Source organism: Anolis sagrei, chromosome 4 (assembly GCF_037176765.1).
Source record: "Anolis sagrei isolate rAnoSag1 chromosome 4, rAnoSag1.mat, whole genome shotgun sequence".
NCBI lineage: Eukaryota > Metazoa > Chordata > Lepidosauria > Squamata > Dactyloidae > Anolis > Anolis sagrei.
The window spans coordinates 50,640,574-50,655,968 of NC_090024.1; the positions used below are offsets into that span (position 1 = coordinate 50,640,574).

The following is a 15,395-nucleotide window of genomic DNA, read 5'->3' on the forward strand; positions in this document are numbered from 1 at the left end:
ATCATCAGGATACAGGACAGGATACCCTGAAAGAAATGAAACCTGTGTTTACATTATGTGATGGGTTAAAAGGTAGGCAGGAGGGAGCTTTTATTTTTAGCAAATGCTACTGCCTAAAGAAATATACTCATTTGGCATGGAAGTATCGCCCTAAGTATTCACACGTTTCTTCTTCCCATAAATCCCTTCATTAACTACCAGTTAAGTCCATGGCATGTTTCAAACTTTTGGTTTTTTTATTTAGGGCTTTGTTTATTTACTCTATTTATACCCTGCCCTCTCTCACCCCCAAGGGGACTCAGACAGGCTTACAAACAGGCAACAATTCAATGCCACATAAACATATGCATTAAAAACCATAAAGGTAAAAAATCTACACATTTAAACCAATGATTAAAACCACACAATCCAAAATCATAGTCCAGGAGCCATTCCGGTCATAATTGCACTTATTCCGTATCGCTTATTGCCCTGAATTTACTATCCAAAGGCTTAGTCCCACAGCCTATCATTGGCTATCATGATAGAAACCTGAAGAAATTCGGAGGGGGGAGGGGTGCTAAAAGAAGATATTATCCCTGGCTTTGGGAGGTTTCAAAAAAGGCTTTGGGAGGTTTCAAAAAAGGGTGCTTCAGAAAGATGGACCCAAGTTGCAATTGCTGTATCTCTACAACCATAAACTCCCCAGGGATGAAACTCGCATCACTTGAAAGGGTCGGGCATAGAATCTTAAGGAGTACTGTTAATGCCTCTTCCTGCGTTATAAATAAGGAGGTAGCCTGTTATTTGCAAGATGGCAACCCTACAACGTAAGACCTAATGAGATACTGTATTCCCCATTCACAAGGGGTTTTTTTTACATTTGTTTCTAGCTCAAAATGGTTAGAAAAACATAACTCATTGAACCATTTGTAACTTTATATGTAATCACCACATGTTGCCATCGTCCAATATCCTGCTTTGAAACTGGGTAATTTTGAAACATACTGTATTTTTGTTTACCTATCCAAGGTACACAAAAATTACCTTATTTTGTTGTGGAAAGCATGATTCATGAATATATAAAAAGAAAAGGGATATTGGAAAGAACCGGGATAGGATTTTTTGGCAGTCTTTAGAGAAGCATGCCACATAAATACTGTGACTGGAGAAACATCTTTACTTCCTATTCTAGGATATGCAAGAAAGAACTAAGTACAATACTTTTTGGTAAAAAGACATACTTTTATACAACAAACATTTTAAACAGTTTATTTGCATTGTACCTAGCTCTGTTATACAGCAAAAAATAATAGGTTCATGTAATAAATCAAGACTTTACGTGAACTCCAAGACTCGCCTTCCATTTGAATGCTCATGAACTGTAGTATTCTAGCAAGTTCTTATCTGTTGGTTTCAGAATTTTCTTGTCTGACATGTTTACAACCCATCCTGGAGCAAGGCCAAAGAAAATCTGTCTAGGATCCTTGCGTCGGCTCAGCATTTGGAACAGTTCATCTTGTGTAATATCTGGTAATACATAGCCATATTTTTTGGCAAGTTCCACTCTTGCCTCTTGAACCTTTGATGGATCAGCCAGGTAGCCACGATTCTTAGCATCTGTATAGTAACGAACAAGATCTTCAGAAGGAAGCATTCGCTTTGGAATAGGTTTGCCTTGTAGAAAAAATGGGACTGGCTTGCAAAGAATTTCTGTATGAAGACAAATATATAGTATTAGTGACAGTGCTAGAAGTGTCTCAAAAAGCTGGGTGTAGTGCAGATAGGTACAGTTTATTTATATTTACATTTATTTTATGCACAGTATATTTGCTTATTTCTGCTCATTATTATATACTATTGCTATAATTTTACCTATAATGTGATATATAAATCTGGAAGTTTAAAAATTATTTTGTGTTATAATCTTAGTAAAATAAAGTCAATGAAAAAAAAATGCTTTTTCCCCTCAAAGACATTTTTCCTAGGAAAAAAAGGAACAATTGAAGGAATGATTTATTACAGAATCGAGTATAAAATGTTTAAGATAAGTTTAATACGATTTATTCTTGAAAAACTACATAACAAGGGCACTTTTACATAAGACAATGTATGGTATCTTATAATTGCAATTCCTGATCTTAGTTTTCTTTTTTCAGTTCTTTTTATTATTATTATTTTGTGTCAAAAGCATTGAATAAATCAATAAGTATAAACTTGACAAAATAAAGGGAAAATAAGCAGCTAAATAGTTTTAGACCAAAAACAGACAACAGCGACCACATTGTCTGTAGCTTTAAACCGTTCTTCCTCTCTGCATGAGGCAGGGTGTTATGAGCAAGTATACAGATGCTGCGTTATTTGTTCTGCTCCACAATTGCATAAGGTGGAGGAATCTTCTAGATTGACAGGTTGTCTTTTGATCTGCCAGCTCCACTTTTGAGTCTGTTCAGGAACTTCTAATTTGCCTATTCTTGGTTTGCCCCTGGAGGAAGACCCTCATAGGTGGCCATCCAGTTAGAATTACCTGATTTTGCTGCCCACAGGGATATTCTTGCTATTGCTGGAGGAACATTTGGAGGAGTGGTGGTTCTCATGAAACTTTTCCTTGATTTAGGTTTTTTGAGAGGAGGCTGATAGCCATACAGTGGGTGGCTTTCATTGTTCAACTTTATTACTCTTGCAATTGACACATTGCACATGGGGGGGGGGGGGGGATGCTAGCTATCGTATAGAGCAGTGGTTCTCAACTCGTGGGTCCCCAGATGTCATGGCCTTTAACTCCCAGAAGTCTTAACAACTAATAAACTGGCTGGAGTTTCTGGGAGTTGTAGTCCAAAACACCTGTGGACCCACAGAACCACTGTTATAAGGTCTATCAGCAGGTGTAGGTTTAAGACAGTGGTTCTTAACCTGTGGGCCATGGACCATCAGTGGGCCGAGAGATGAAAATCTGGTCCATGAGCCTCCTTCCTATTTATTTTATTTCTGCTCCTTTCATACCTCCAGACACTCCTTCCCTCTCTCTGATCAACCATGCCTTGATATTCTGGGTCTAAAAGCTGTATAGAAGAGCCCTGAGCTATCTGAGTTCACATTGCCATATATTCCAGTTCAAAGCAAATGTGGGATTTTATTCAGCTGTGTGGAAGGGGCCCCAGAATATCAAGTCAGAAAATCCCACAATATCTGCTTAGAATTGGAATATATAGCAGCGTGGACTCAGATATTTCAGTTCAAAGCAGACATTGTGGGCTATTCTGTCTTGATATTCTGGATTATATGGCTGTGTGGAAGGGCTATATAATCCAGAATATCAATATCTGCATTGAACTAAGGGCCCTTCCACAGAGTCTTATATCCCAGAGTATCAAGGCAGAAAATCTCACATTATCTGGGTGTGGGCTCAGATAACCAAGTTCAAAGGAGATATTTTGGGAATTTTCTGCCTTGATATTCTGGGATATAGGGCTCTGGGGAAGAGCCCTCACACAAACATACATTCCAATACATTGAACCAATGAATAGCCTTGCTTCAATTTAATGTTCTGTCATCAACTATTTATTGTCTATTTTAATCTGTTGTTGTTACTTGATTAGTTTTATTTCTAATTTGATTTGTAGCAGGGATATCCAAACTGGTTTGTATACTACGGTTTTAAACTTTTAATCCTTTGCTATGTTTATTGCTTATTGTGAGGTGTTTTCTGTTAAATTTTAATTATTATGTTTTTACTTTTATTTTCTTTTGGTGTATATTTGTATTCTCCTCGTTTTTGTTGTATCTTTTATGCTGCTCTTGTATGTATTGTTGGTGTCTTGTAAGCCACCCCACGTACTTCCAGGGAGATGGGATAGGATATAAATAAAGTTGTTGTTGTTGTTGTTAAAGCCATTAGGTCCAGTTTCTTGGGTCTCACACTCCACTTTTTTTAAAAAATTTCAATCTCAGGCCCCTCCCCTTCTTTTTTTTTAAACATCAGCTTTAACAAAATTTGCAGATAACACAGCCCAATTAAAAATAATAATTTCTTGGTGTCGTTGTTTTTAGGACTGTTTCTGTAGTTATTTGGGGTGCCGATTCAGAAAATTGCATTGGATAGATTACATCAGCTCTAGATTATTAAATATGGTATTCTGTGGGCGAACAGATGGCAACTACTGGATGACATATGTTCTGTATCGGAAACAAGAGCTGAGATGGTCTATCCAATGCAATTTTCAGAATCAGTACCATAAATAACCAAACCACATCTAAATTTGATCAAAAACTGATTCGTAACCCTTTTGGTATTAATGGTGGAGAGTGGTTTCTGGTCAAAGTGGTCCCTGGTCAAAAAAAAGGTTGGGAACCACTGGCTTAAGATATCCTGTGATTATTCTACATGTTTCATTCGGTGCTTTATTCACCTGCTTCGCGTGGAGAGATTTATACCAGACAGGACAAGCATACAAAGCAGTTGAGTAAGACAAGGCGAGGGCTGATGTTCTAATTAATTTTGGGTCTGTACCCCATACGCTATCAGTAAGTTTCCACAGTTCTTTTTATTAGAAAGAGTGGTTTAGGCCTTCTTGGCACTATGGATAGCAAGAGGAAAGGAAAAATAGTCTCTTTATAAGTATTGGGTTTCTCTTTCTCTATCTTGCTTGCCTTGATTAACTTGGCAAAACTGAAGAGGTTTCTTAAAGTTCAGGAATTTGTAGCTTCATTCACAATAAAAAAATGAATTTGTAATTATTGTCTTATTTGTAATTACTACATTATTTTCAAATACCAAATGTGTAATTATTGAATTCTTTTAACATACCAAACACAAAACTGTTATGCTAAGCAATATCATATGTAATATATTTTATATTCCTAATTTTTCCATCATGCTTTCTCATTTTTTGTGAAAATTCAGAGAGGGGAAGACTGGCTTTAATACATTTGAAATTTTATCTCTATTTTGAAGTGATAGATGGGATATTTTATTAGCACTCATTGACAACAATGTAAAGTCAAATGCAAAGAAGATAATGCCAGCATTTCTAATTTTTCAAGATTGAAAATGAAAAGGCTGGAATAAAAATCAGTGTTTGATTCATGTAATGAACTAAGACTTCAAGAAAAACAGTGACTTTTTCTTACCCAAACTCCTTGGATCATAGAAAGCTGTTGTAATAACACCACCATTCTTTTCAACAGCAGCAATGGCTAATTCTGATGCCATCTGCACTTCAATATTTATTTTTGCCTTAAAGATATCAGCTCCCTGAAAGTATATATGAAGAAGTCATATGTGGTGGATCATATACACAGCAATTAAGCTACCACAATTTCATTTGCAGCACAGGATTCAATCTATCATTGGTCTGACTGTCTGACCACTATGCACTTAGAGGAATGCTTTTGACATGCAGCCACTTGGAGACCAATGAGATCCAAGAAGTCTGAAAACGTAACTCCAGATCTGACCCAGCTACACTGACAGAACAGTACACTTTTGGATGTAACCTGAAGTGTAAAATTTTGTCAGTACAACCCTGAAATGCCTTAGCAATGGGTCATCTGGACTATTTTCTTGCATACAGTCCTGCCTGAATACTAAACTCTACATAAAGGTTTCTACTCAAATCCCTTCTATTCAGATTCACCAAGTTCATATATATAAGTGTATCAAACATGACCCTTGTCAGTAGTGGCCCCCAAACTTTGGAACCTTTTTGAATGGCATATCCCTTCTCTACAGATATTCAGGTGAGAATTGAAAATCTTTGGGCTCAATTCGCCTTTAGATTGAGATTACAATCATTTTACACATCAGGGAGAAGCTTAACACTCTAACTTGTTGTTGTTGTTCATTCGTTCAGTCGTCTCCGACTCTTCGTGACCTCATGGACCAGCCCACGCCAGAGCTCCCTGTCGGCCGTTACCACCCCCAGCTCCCTCAAGGTCAGTCCAGTCACTTCAAGGATGCCATCCATCCATCTTGCCCTTGGTCGGCCCCTCCTCCTTTTGCCTTCCACTTTCCTCAGCATAATTGTCTTCTCTAGGCTTTCCTGTCTCATGATGTGGCCAAAGTACTTCAACTTTGTCTCTAGTATCTTTCCCTCCAGTGAGCAGTCGGGCTTTATTTCCTGGAGAATGGACTGGTTGGATCTTCTCGCAGTCCAAGGCACTCTCAGAACTTTCCTCCAGCACCACAGCTCAAAAGCATCGATCTTCCTTCGCTCAGCCTTCCCTAAGGTCCAGCTCTCACATCCGTAGGTTACTACAGGGAATACCATGGCTTTGACTAGGCGGATCTTTGTTGCCAGTCTGATGTCTCTACTCTTTACTATTTTATCGAGATTGGACATTGCTCTCCTCCCAAGAAGTAAGCGTCTTCTGATTTCCTGGCCACAGTCTGCATCTGCAGTAATCTTTGCACCTAGAAATACAAAGTCTGTCACGGCCTCCACGGTTTCTCCCTCTATTTTCCAGTTGTCAATCATTCTTGTTGCCATAATCTTGGTTTTTTTGACGTTTAGCTGCAACCCAGCTTTTGCACTTTCTTCTTTCACCTTGACTAGAAGGCTCCTCAGCTCCTCCTCGCTTTCGGCCATCAGAGTGGTGTCATCTGCATATCTGAGGTTGTTAATGTTTCTTCCAGCAATTTTCACCCCAGCTTTGCATTCATCCAGCCCCGCACATCGCATGATGTGTTCTGCATACAAGTTAAAAGGTTGGGTGAGAGGATGCAGCCTTGCCGTACGCCTTTCCCAATCTTGAACCAATCTGTTGTTCCGTGGTCAGTTCTGACTGTTGCTACTTGGTCCTTGTACAGATTCCTCAGGAGAGAGAAAAGGTGGCTTGGGATGCCCATCCCACTAAGAACTTGCCACAATTTATTATGATCCACACAGTCAAAGGCTTTAGAATAGTCAATGAAGCAGAAGTAGATGTTTTTCTGAAACTCCCTGCTTTTCTCCATTATCCAGCGGATATTAGCAATTTGGTCTCTCGTTCCTCTACCTTTTCTAAACCCAGCCTGAACATCTGGCAACTCTCGCTCCATGTATTGCTGGAGTCTTCCTTGCAGGATCTTGAGCATTACCTTACTGGCATGAGAAATAAGGGCCACTGTACGGAAGTTGGAGCAGTCTTTTGCATTTCCCTTTTTTGGTATGGGGATATAAGTTGATTTTTTCCAGTCTGATGGCCATTCTTGTGTTTTCCATATTTGCTGGCATATGGCATGCATCACCTTGACAGCATCATCTTTTAACATTTTAAACAGTTCAGCTGGAATCCCGTCGTCTCCTGCTGCCTTGTTGTTAGCAATGCTTCTTAAGGCCCATTCCACCTCACTCCTCAGGATGTCTGGTTCTAATTCATTCACCACACCGTCAAAACTATCCTCAATATTATTATCCTTCCTATACAGATCTTCTGTATAGTCTCGCCACCTTCTCTTGATCTCTTCAGCTTCTGTTAGGTCCCTGCAAACATCCAAGTCGAGGGCAAAGGTTTGTTTAACAAGCGGGGAAAGGCATTGATCTGAGCATGTGTCTACGACGCAGAAAAGTGTTTCTCAACCTTCCGAATGCCGTGAACCCTTAATGCAGTTTGCAGAGTTACCAATGTAACTCTAACTTACATGCATGGTAAGGAAGCAGTTTTAAATTTGTTTCTTGTCTGTTCTGTATAAATTGTTTTGTTAAATGCTTTCAATAAATATTGTAAGTCTCATTCATTCAAGGACATGAATTATAAAGTTTTCATTCTTTCTAAACATACAGAGCAAAAGATAATAGTTTTGGAACCTTGTTGGCTATATTCAATAGCGACTTTATTGAGATTTGTGCACGCCAAGATTTAAGAGAAGCTTGCTTATAGCACAGGTGAGATCTATTGAGAAATACAAGTCCATTTCCAACAAACACATGGCATGAACTGTATCTATCTTTAGCATCTGTCCTAAAAATACATTCCTAAGATGGCCATCTATTTTATTTCTGTTGGATTCAATTCTATTTCTATGTGCAATATTTCAAAAAATTGTGAGGAAAATATGATACTGTTATTAATATGGTTCAAATTACTCAAGTTAGGATACCAATCAAAACTTCCTTTATCTTTCTAAACTTGGTTTTGCTGCAAATCATTTAATTTCTCTAATGAATTCTAATGTAGGAATATGTAAACACTCTCATAGTCTGTAATGCCCTCTGGTGGAGCTACAGTTACTTAGCCACCCTGAGTCCCTGAGGAGAGAAGGGGTGGGATATATTTATTATTTATTTATTTATTTACGGCGCTTATATGCCGCCCTTCTCACCCCGAAGGGGACTCAGAGCGGCTTACAAAATATATTTTCATACAATATTATATTATTAGCAAAGTACAATATCAGTATATATTACTATATTGCACTATACCATTATATTGTAATATTATTAGTAATATTACATGTAATTAAATATATAATTATAATTATAATATTGAATTATTATTACTAGTATTATACTGTATTACATTATAATATTATAAATATTATATGTATATACAATATACTATATTATATTATTAGTAAAGACAAGATGGCAGTGTCTTCTGCTCCCTTCTTTCTTCTCTCTAGCCAGAACAGCCGTTGGTGCCAGAAGGGGGAGGGGCCTCTCAAGTGATGTTATAGGCAGAAGACAAGATGGCAGTGTCTTCTGCTCCCTTCTTTCTTCTCTCTAGCCAGAACAGCCGTTGGTGCCAGAAGGGGGAGGGGCCTCTCAAGCGATGTTATAGGCAGAAATAAAGCTTTATTAGTATTATTCATACACTTTCCAAACAAAGAAATTATAAATAAATCACACTTTTGCACTTGAAAAAACTAAAACAACTAAAATGTATATTATATATTATAGACCTACCTCCTCCACAAGCTGGATGCCATAATGTCTTTTCTTTGTCTGTATTGCTATTCCTCTGGCATTTGTCAGCTGTGTTAGATCTATTGGCTCTGTGGGATCAACTCTACCTAAATCTATCAAGTACTGCAGCTTCTGGAGGGACAAGGGAGGATATTGATGCCTGAAACTGTAGCAATGATGAAATAAAAGAAAACAGAGTTAGGCTTTCACAATGCAAAGCTAAAGGGGTTATCCAACAGACAGTTCCTTTGGTACAAGTTCTGTTGAGAGGACTCAAGGCTGCCATACTACTGGAGTGTATATATAGTAGTGGAGCACTTTTATGTTTTTCACTGTGGAAACTTAGTGTGAACCGTTTCACAAACTGTGTGAAATGGAATAAGAAATGCTGAAACAAAAACACTTCATCTTATGCATGGATCCTTTTAAGTGCGAGAAAACAGGCTTACTGTTTCATTTCTACAAAATATTTATGAAGATAGAACTTTCACATTCTTTCTTTTATGGATGACCCACTATAACTCACTTTATCATATTTTTGGCAGTGCCTCTGCCTTCGAGAAGTGTAAGATTGTGCAGTGCATCTACATTTTAGTGGACAACTCAAGAGCAAGACTGCAAAACTAACATAGTACACCAAACCGTGCCTGCTGATCCTGGGAGCAGTGCAAAGCTGTGTCTTCCATCACATCTGAGGAAACTGGAGTGTTGTGTTACCACCAAAATATGTCTAAACAGCACAAGGTGATCTTAGAACTTAGGTAAAGCAGATCAGTCTGCTAGCCCTCCATTAACCAAGGGCAAGAGGCTAAAGTGATGACTGTCTTCCTATGCCCCAACTTCATTTACATGAATGGAGCAAGTAACCTTTCACTCTTTTCCCCTTTTCTATAATTCTTAAACTATACCCGTCATTTCACCTGAAAATTATTTTATGGGCTCTACAAATACTTCTACACACAATAAAAACTACATAACTACGCTTCAATTTTTTAAATGCAAAAATAAAGAAGATATTGTTCTGAAGAGAAACTAATATTTCTTTTTATTTGACCAAGCCAAAGGAAAGTAAATCCAGTGATGGACAGAAACAGGAAACAATTAATGATGGCTCATTAATTGTGCAACACATTTGGAGATTATTAACTCCTTTACCTGGAATCGAAAATAATTGGGGAGTTATTAACTCCAATCATATACAACGCTCCTGGTTTCTAATGTACAAAATCTTTCTCAAGCAACAGCAGAGGAACAATGCCCTCTCAATCTTAAGTTTTGTCCTTCAGGAATGTCATGTACTGCTGGTACCTTTTTCAGTTCCTGACAAAGAAGCCAAAACTCTGAAGAGACACCGAGTAATCCATGAGTCATTATTGAAGGGTTTCTAATATTGCTATGGTGCTATGAATTCCCTCATGTATTGTTTCTGTTTACCAAGAGGAACTGCAAGATCAAACATCTTGATCTATATGGATATAGGTTGGGAAATGAACACAGAGCAATCTTCAGTGTTGCATGTGTGCAAGACTGAACACATATGTGGAGAGGACCTCTTTACTGGCCTCCCCAAACTGTGGAATGATGTGATGGAAGTGATCTGACAGCTAAACACACTGATTTTAAAAAGAAATTAGACAGGCCTAGAGTTGATTTTAAACTATGAATTTAAATGTGCCCTTTACTGATATGATTTTTATGGGTTTCAATCTCATGTCTATGTTTTTCAACATGTGTATTTAAATGGTTTTATGTTTTTAGCTATGTATTTGAACTATACTGTGCAGTGCCTTGAGAGACTTTAAGTCAATGTAAACGTGACCATGTGATTAAAATGAGAAGGAACACTTAAGCAGTTAAAGGATTACAGAAAATAATTTGAACAACAGTAACTCTGGAACCCATCTTACCTGTGCCCTTCATTATAGCTGTATTTGGGGATAACTAAATAAAAGGGAGTTTGGCCTCCTTCAAATCCTAAGCGTGGGCGGGTTCCTCTTTGCCTTTCTCCTTTATGACCTCGGCCACTTTTCCGACCTCTATGCCTACCACGCCCACGTCTCCTTTCCTAAAAGAAATAATTTTTCATCAGCTTGTTATATATGGTAAATTCAATGCATTTGAGAAAGGAGATGTTTCTGCAACAGTTTTGGAACATGCAATATTTGAGACTTCTATTTTATGTATACTTACTTCTGTATAAATATGTTTAGATATTTTAAGGCAGTGGTTCCCAACCTTTTTTTTGACCAGGGACCACTTTGACCAAGTACCACTCTCCAATATTGGTACCAAAAGCGTAACAGATCGGTTTTTGGTCAACTTTAGATTTGGGTTGGAGTGCTGATTCAGAAAATTGCATCAGATAGACCACATCAGCTCTAGCTTCTGATACAGAACATATGCTATGGTCAGCAAAAATGGAAGGAGTGGCAGGTGGAGCGAAAGGAGCGGAAATAAAATAAATAAAGAGGAAGGAGGCTCGTGGACCAGATTTTCGTCCTCCTGGCCCACTGGTGGTCTGTGGCCCACAGGTTAAGAGCCACTGTTTTAAGGGATGTCACATTGAGGAGGGAACAAGAAATCCTCCACCAAATGCTTGTGTTCTGTTGCTCTGGAGACTAGGACATGCAGCAAAGGATACAAATTACAGGAAGAAAGAGTCCTCCTAAGAAAACATTAGGAAGAACTTTTTTCTTCCTTCCTCACTTTTTCCTTCCCTTCCTATTTCTCTTCTTCCTTCCTTCTCTACCTCTTTCATTCCTTCCTTTCTTCTCTCCTTCCTTCCCTCTTTCCCTTCCTCCTTCTCTCCATCCTTTCCTATATCTCTTTCCTTCATTCTTTCTCTCTTTCCTTCTTTCCTTCCTTATCTCCTTCCTTCCTGCCCGCTTTCACTCCTTCCCTCTTTATTTCTTTCCTTTTCTCCTTACTTCCCTTTCCCTCCCCTTTTCCTTCCTTCCCCACTTTTTCTTTCTCTTCATATTTCTCTCCTTTCTTACTTCTCTACCTCTATCTTTCCGCTCAAAGCTGGGATGGCTAGCTCTTTCCCTTGAACAGGAGGATGTGGGGTCAGGGGAGTTGTTTCCACACATGCATATATCATCATTTAGGGCAGGGGTCCTCAAACTTTTTAAACAGAGGGCCAGGTCACAGTCCCTCAAACTGTTGGAGAGCCAGATTATAATTTGAAAAAAAAATGAATGAATTCCTATGCACACTACGCATATCTTATTTGTAGTGCAAAAACACTTAAAAAAATACAATAATTAAAATGAACAATTTTAGCAAATATAAACTTATTAGTATTTCAAGTGTGGACCTTCTTTTGGCTGATGAGATAGGATTGTTGTTGTTACTGTTGTGTGCTTTCAAGTCATTTAAAACTTAGGTTGACCCTGAGCAAGGGTCGGGTAAATGACCTTGGAGGGCCGCATCCGGCCCCCGGGCCTTAGTTTGAGAACCCCTGGTTTAAACCAACAAGAAATGTGCCTGTATATCTTTCCGTTCCTCCTTCTCTCAATCCTTTCCTATGTCTCTTTCCTTCATTCTTTCTCTCTTTCCTTCTTTCCTTCCCTCCCGCTTTCATTCCTTCGCTCTTTATTTATTTCCTTTTCTCCTTAATTCCCTTTCCCTCCCTTTTTATTTATTTATTTATTTACTTTGCTTGTATACCGCAGTTTCTCAGCCCGTAGGTGACTCAACGCGGTTCACAACAAGAGCAAAAGTCAGTCCAACAACATACAATATTAAAACCATTAACAGTATAAAATACTGTTAAAATACAAACTAATGACATCTCAATAACAACACATTAACGTCTCGTAACTAAAATCGTGATCCAATTCGTCATCCATAATTCCGTTTCCTATATTCATCGTGTTCATTGCACTATTTATCCGAACGCCTGTTCAAACAGCCAGGTTTTTAGTTTTCTTCGGAACACCATTAGTGAAGGGGCTGATCTAATGTCCATGGGGAGGGCGTTCCACAGCCGAGGGGCCATCACAGAGAAGGCTCTGTCCCTCGTCCCCGCCAGCCGTGCCTGTTTTCTTTCCTTCCTCGCTTTTTCCTTCCCTTACTATATCTCTTCTTCCTTCCTTCTCTACCTCTTTCATTCCTTCCTTTCTTCTCTCCTTCCTTCCCTTTCCCTTTCTCCTTCTCTCCATCCTTTCCTATGTCTTCCCTTCATTCTTTCTCTTTCCTTCCTTCCCTTCCGCTTTCATTCCTTCCCTCTTTATTTCTTTCCTTTTCTCCTTACTTCCCTTTCCCTCCCTTTTTCCTTGCTTCCTCGCTTTTTCCTTCCTTTCCTATTTCTCTTCTTCCTTCTTTTTCTACCTCTTTCATTCCTTCCTTTCTTTTCTCCTTCCTTCCCTTTCCTCCTTCTCTCCATCCTTTCCTATGTCTCTTTCCTTCATTCTTTCTCTCTTTCCTTCCTTCTCTCCTTCCTTCCCTTCCGCTTTCATACTTTCGCTCTTTATTTCTTTCCTTTTCTCCTTAATTCCCTTTCCCTCCCTTTTTCCTTCCTTCCCCACTTTTTTCTTTCCCTTCATCTTTCTCTCCTTTCTTACTTCTCTAACTCTATCTTTCCTCTCAAAGCTGGGATGGCCAGTTCTTTCCCTTGAGCAGGAGGATGTGGGGTCAGGGGAGTTGTTTCTACACATGCACTATATCATCATTTAGGGTTTTGGGGTTTTAAAGTCCCTTCCACTGCGTTTTCAGTGTTTTTATGAGTGAAGGTCACTTGTTGGTCCGTTAGGTGTCTTCTGGACAAATTTTGTGTCATTTTGCTCTGTGGTTTTTGAATTATGTTAATCCCACAAACGAACATTACATTTTTATTTATATACTAGCTGTCCCCTAGTATATAAATATATATAAATTTATATACTAGCGTTGCTGTGGCCCAGTCTGTCGATATGGAAAATAAAGTAATGAGAAAGTGTTGGTTTCTAATATATGTAATTTCTTTATGCTTGTGGGTAAACAGTATTTCTTGCTGTTTCTTTGTCAGTGTTGATGTTGGAGAGTGTCTGGTTTGCCCACCCTGGAACATGCAAGATATCACTGTCCTTCTTTAGGGGTCCCTTTCAAATCTATGATACTATATTTGTGTGTGTGTAAATCATATCTATCTATATCTATGGCTGGATGGCTCTTTTTCAGGAGGGCTTTGATTACGTTTTCTTGCCCTGGTGAAGGAAGTTGGACTGGATGGCCTTAAGTATTTTCTGTTGGTCATGGGGTTCTGTGTGGGAAGTTTGCCCCAATTCTGTTGTTGGTGGGGTTCAGAATGCTCTTTGATTGCAGATGAATCCCAGTGACTACAACTCCCAAATGTCAAGGTCTATTTTCCCCAAACTCCATTTGTGTTCATATTTGGGCGTATTGAGTGCTTGTGCCAAGTTTGGTCCAGATCCATCATAGTTCGAGTCCACAGTGCTCTCTGGATGTAGGTGAACTACAACTCCCAAACTCAAGGTCAATGCATACCAAACGCTGCTAGTATTTTTCTGTTGGTCATGGGAGTTTTGTGTGCCAAGTTTGGTTCAATTCCATCGTTGGTGGAGTTCAGCATGCTCTTTGATTGTAGGTGAACTATAAATCCCAGCAACTACAACTTCCACATGACAAAATCACAATTTTTGAGTGATGGTCACTCCTTGTGTTGTGAGACATTTTGTTGCCAAATTTGGTGTGATTTCGTTCATTGGTTCTTTTGTTTTTAAGGTACTCATTATGCACAGAGCATTTATATAGATAAGTAGATAAGTAGATAGATAGATAGATAGATAGATAGAAGATATAGATAGAAGAAGATTGTTGACTTCCGACCGGTTTTGCTGCCCTTAAAGGCACAAGGCCCCTTGTCGCGCATGAGGAAGGCCTCTTAGACAAGAAGCTGGCAATAAGGAGCTCGTTGTGCAAAGAGCTCCCCAAAACTCACCGGATGCCGGGCGCCATCGTTGTGCCGCAGGTTGGCGAGGCTCACGCGGGGCAAGGTCCGGAGCAACTCCAGGGCCTTGCTGCGGTTCCCTCCTTTCGCCGCCATCCTGCCCGCTGAAGAGCCAGAGCAGCCACAGCTCCGCGCATGCGCAGAACCGCCCGCGCCGTAGAGATAAGAATTGGAAGAGACACGCTCCTCCCGGAATGGTTTTCAAAACTGTGCCCCATTGTAGAATGGGTGCCGTTTGATCCCCCACTTTAACTGTCCTGGCTCAATGCCATAGGATCCTGATTGTTTTGTAGTTTGGTGAGGCAGAGAAGACTAAAGACCTTGTAAAACTACAACTCCCACTGAGCCAGGGCGGTTAAAGCGGCGTTAATTTAATTTTCCCCACTTCTAGTCTTCCAGCAGCCTTGGACTTCAACTCCCAGAAGCCTCATCTGCCGTGGCTAATGATCAGGGCACCTGGGAACTGAAGTCCAAAAGCCTGGAAAACCAGAGTGTGGGGAACGCTCACAAAGAGAAATGACATCAAGCATCAAGAACCACCATGAAGTCGGGTCCGTAAGCAAGGGCCACAAAACCAATT

At 39.4% G+C, this 15,395-nt stretch overlaps 1 protein-coding gene across 1 annotated transcript; it reads right to left on the bottom strand.

Annotated features, from left to right (window-relative positions):
* Window positions 1-1,235: 1,235 nt before the first annotated feature.
* Window positions 1,236-14,958, bottom strand: MRPL15 (mitochondrial ribosomal protein L15). The gene is made up of 5 exons (XM_060775313.2): window positions 14,807-14,958; window positions 10,773-10,930; window positions 8,866-9,031; window positions 5,111-5,234; window positions 1,236-1,692 (listed from the first exon to the last, which is right to left on the bottom strand). The coding sequence occupies exons 1-5, from the start codon at window positions 14,909-14,911 to the stop codon at window positions 1,355-1,357; spliced, it is 891 nt and encodes a 296-aa protein (XP_060631296.2). The 5' UTR covers window positions 14,912-14,958; the 3' UTR covers window positions 1,236-1,354.
* Window positions 14,959-15,395: the final 437 nt, after the last annotated feature.

Bases quoted from the DNA above. Each gene is read 5' to 3' on its own strand.
- MRPL15 (XM_060775313.2), bottom strand. From the start codon at position 14,911: ATGGCGGCGAAAGGAGGGAACCGCAGCAAGGCCCTGGAGTTGCTCCGG. The intron at 9,032-10,772 runs GTAAGATGGGTT...TCATTGCTACAG, and splicing joins AGCTATAATGAAGGGCACAG to TTTCAGGCATCAATATCCTC. The intron at 1,693-5,110 runs GTAAGAAAAAGT...GTCTTCATACAG, and splicing joins CTATGATCCAAGGAGTTTGG to AAATTCTTTGCAAGCCAGTC.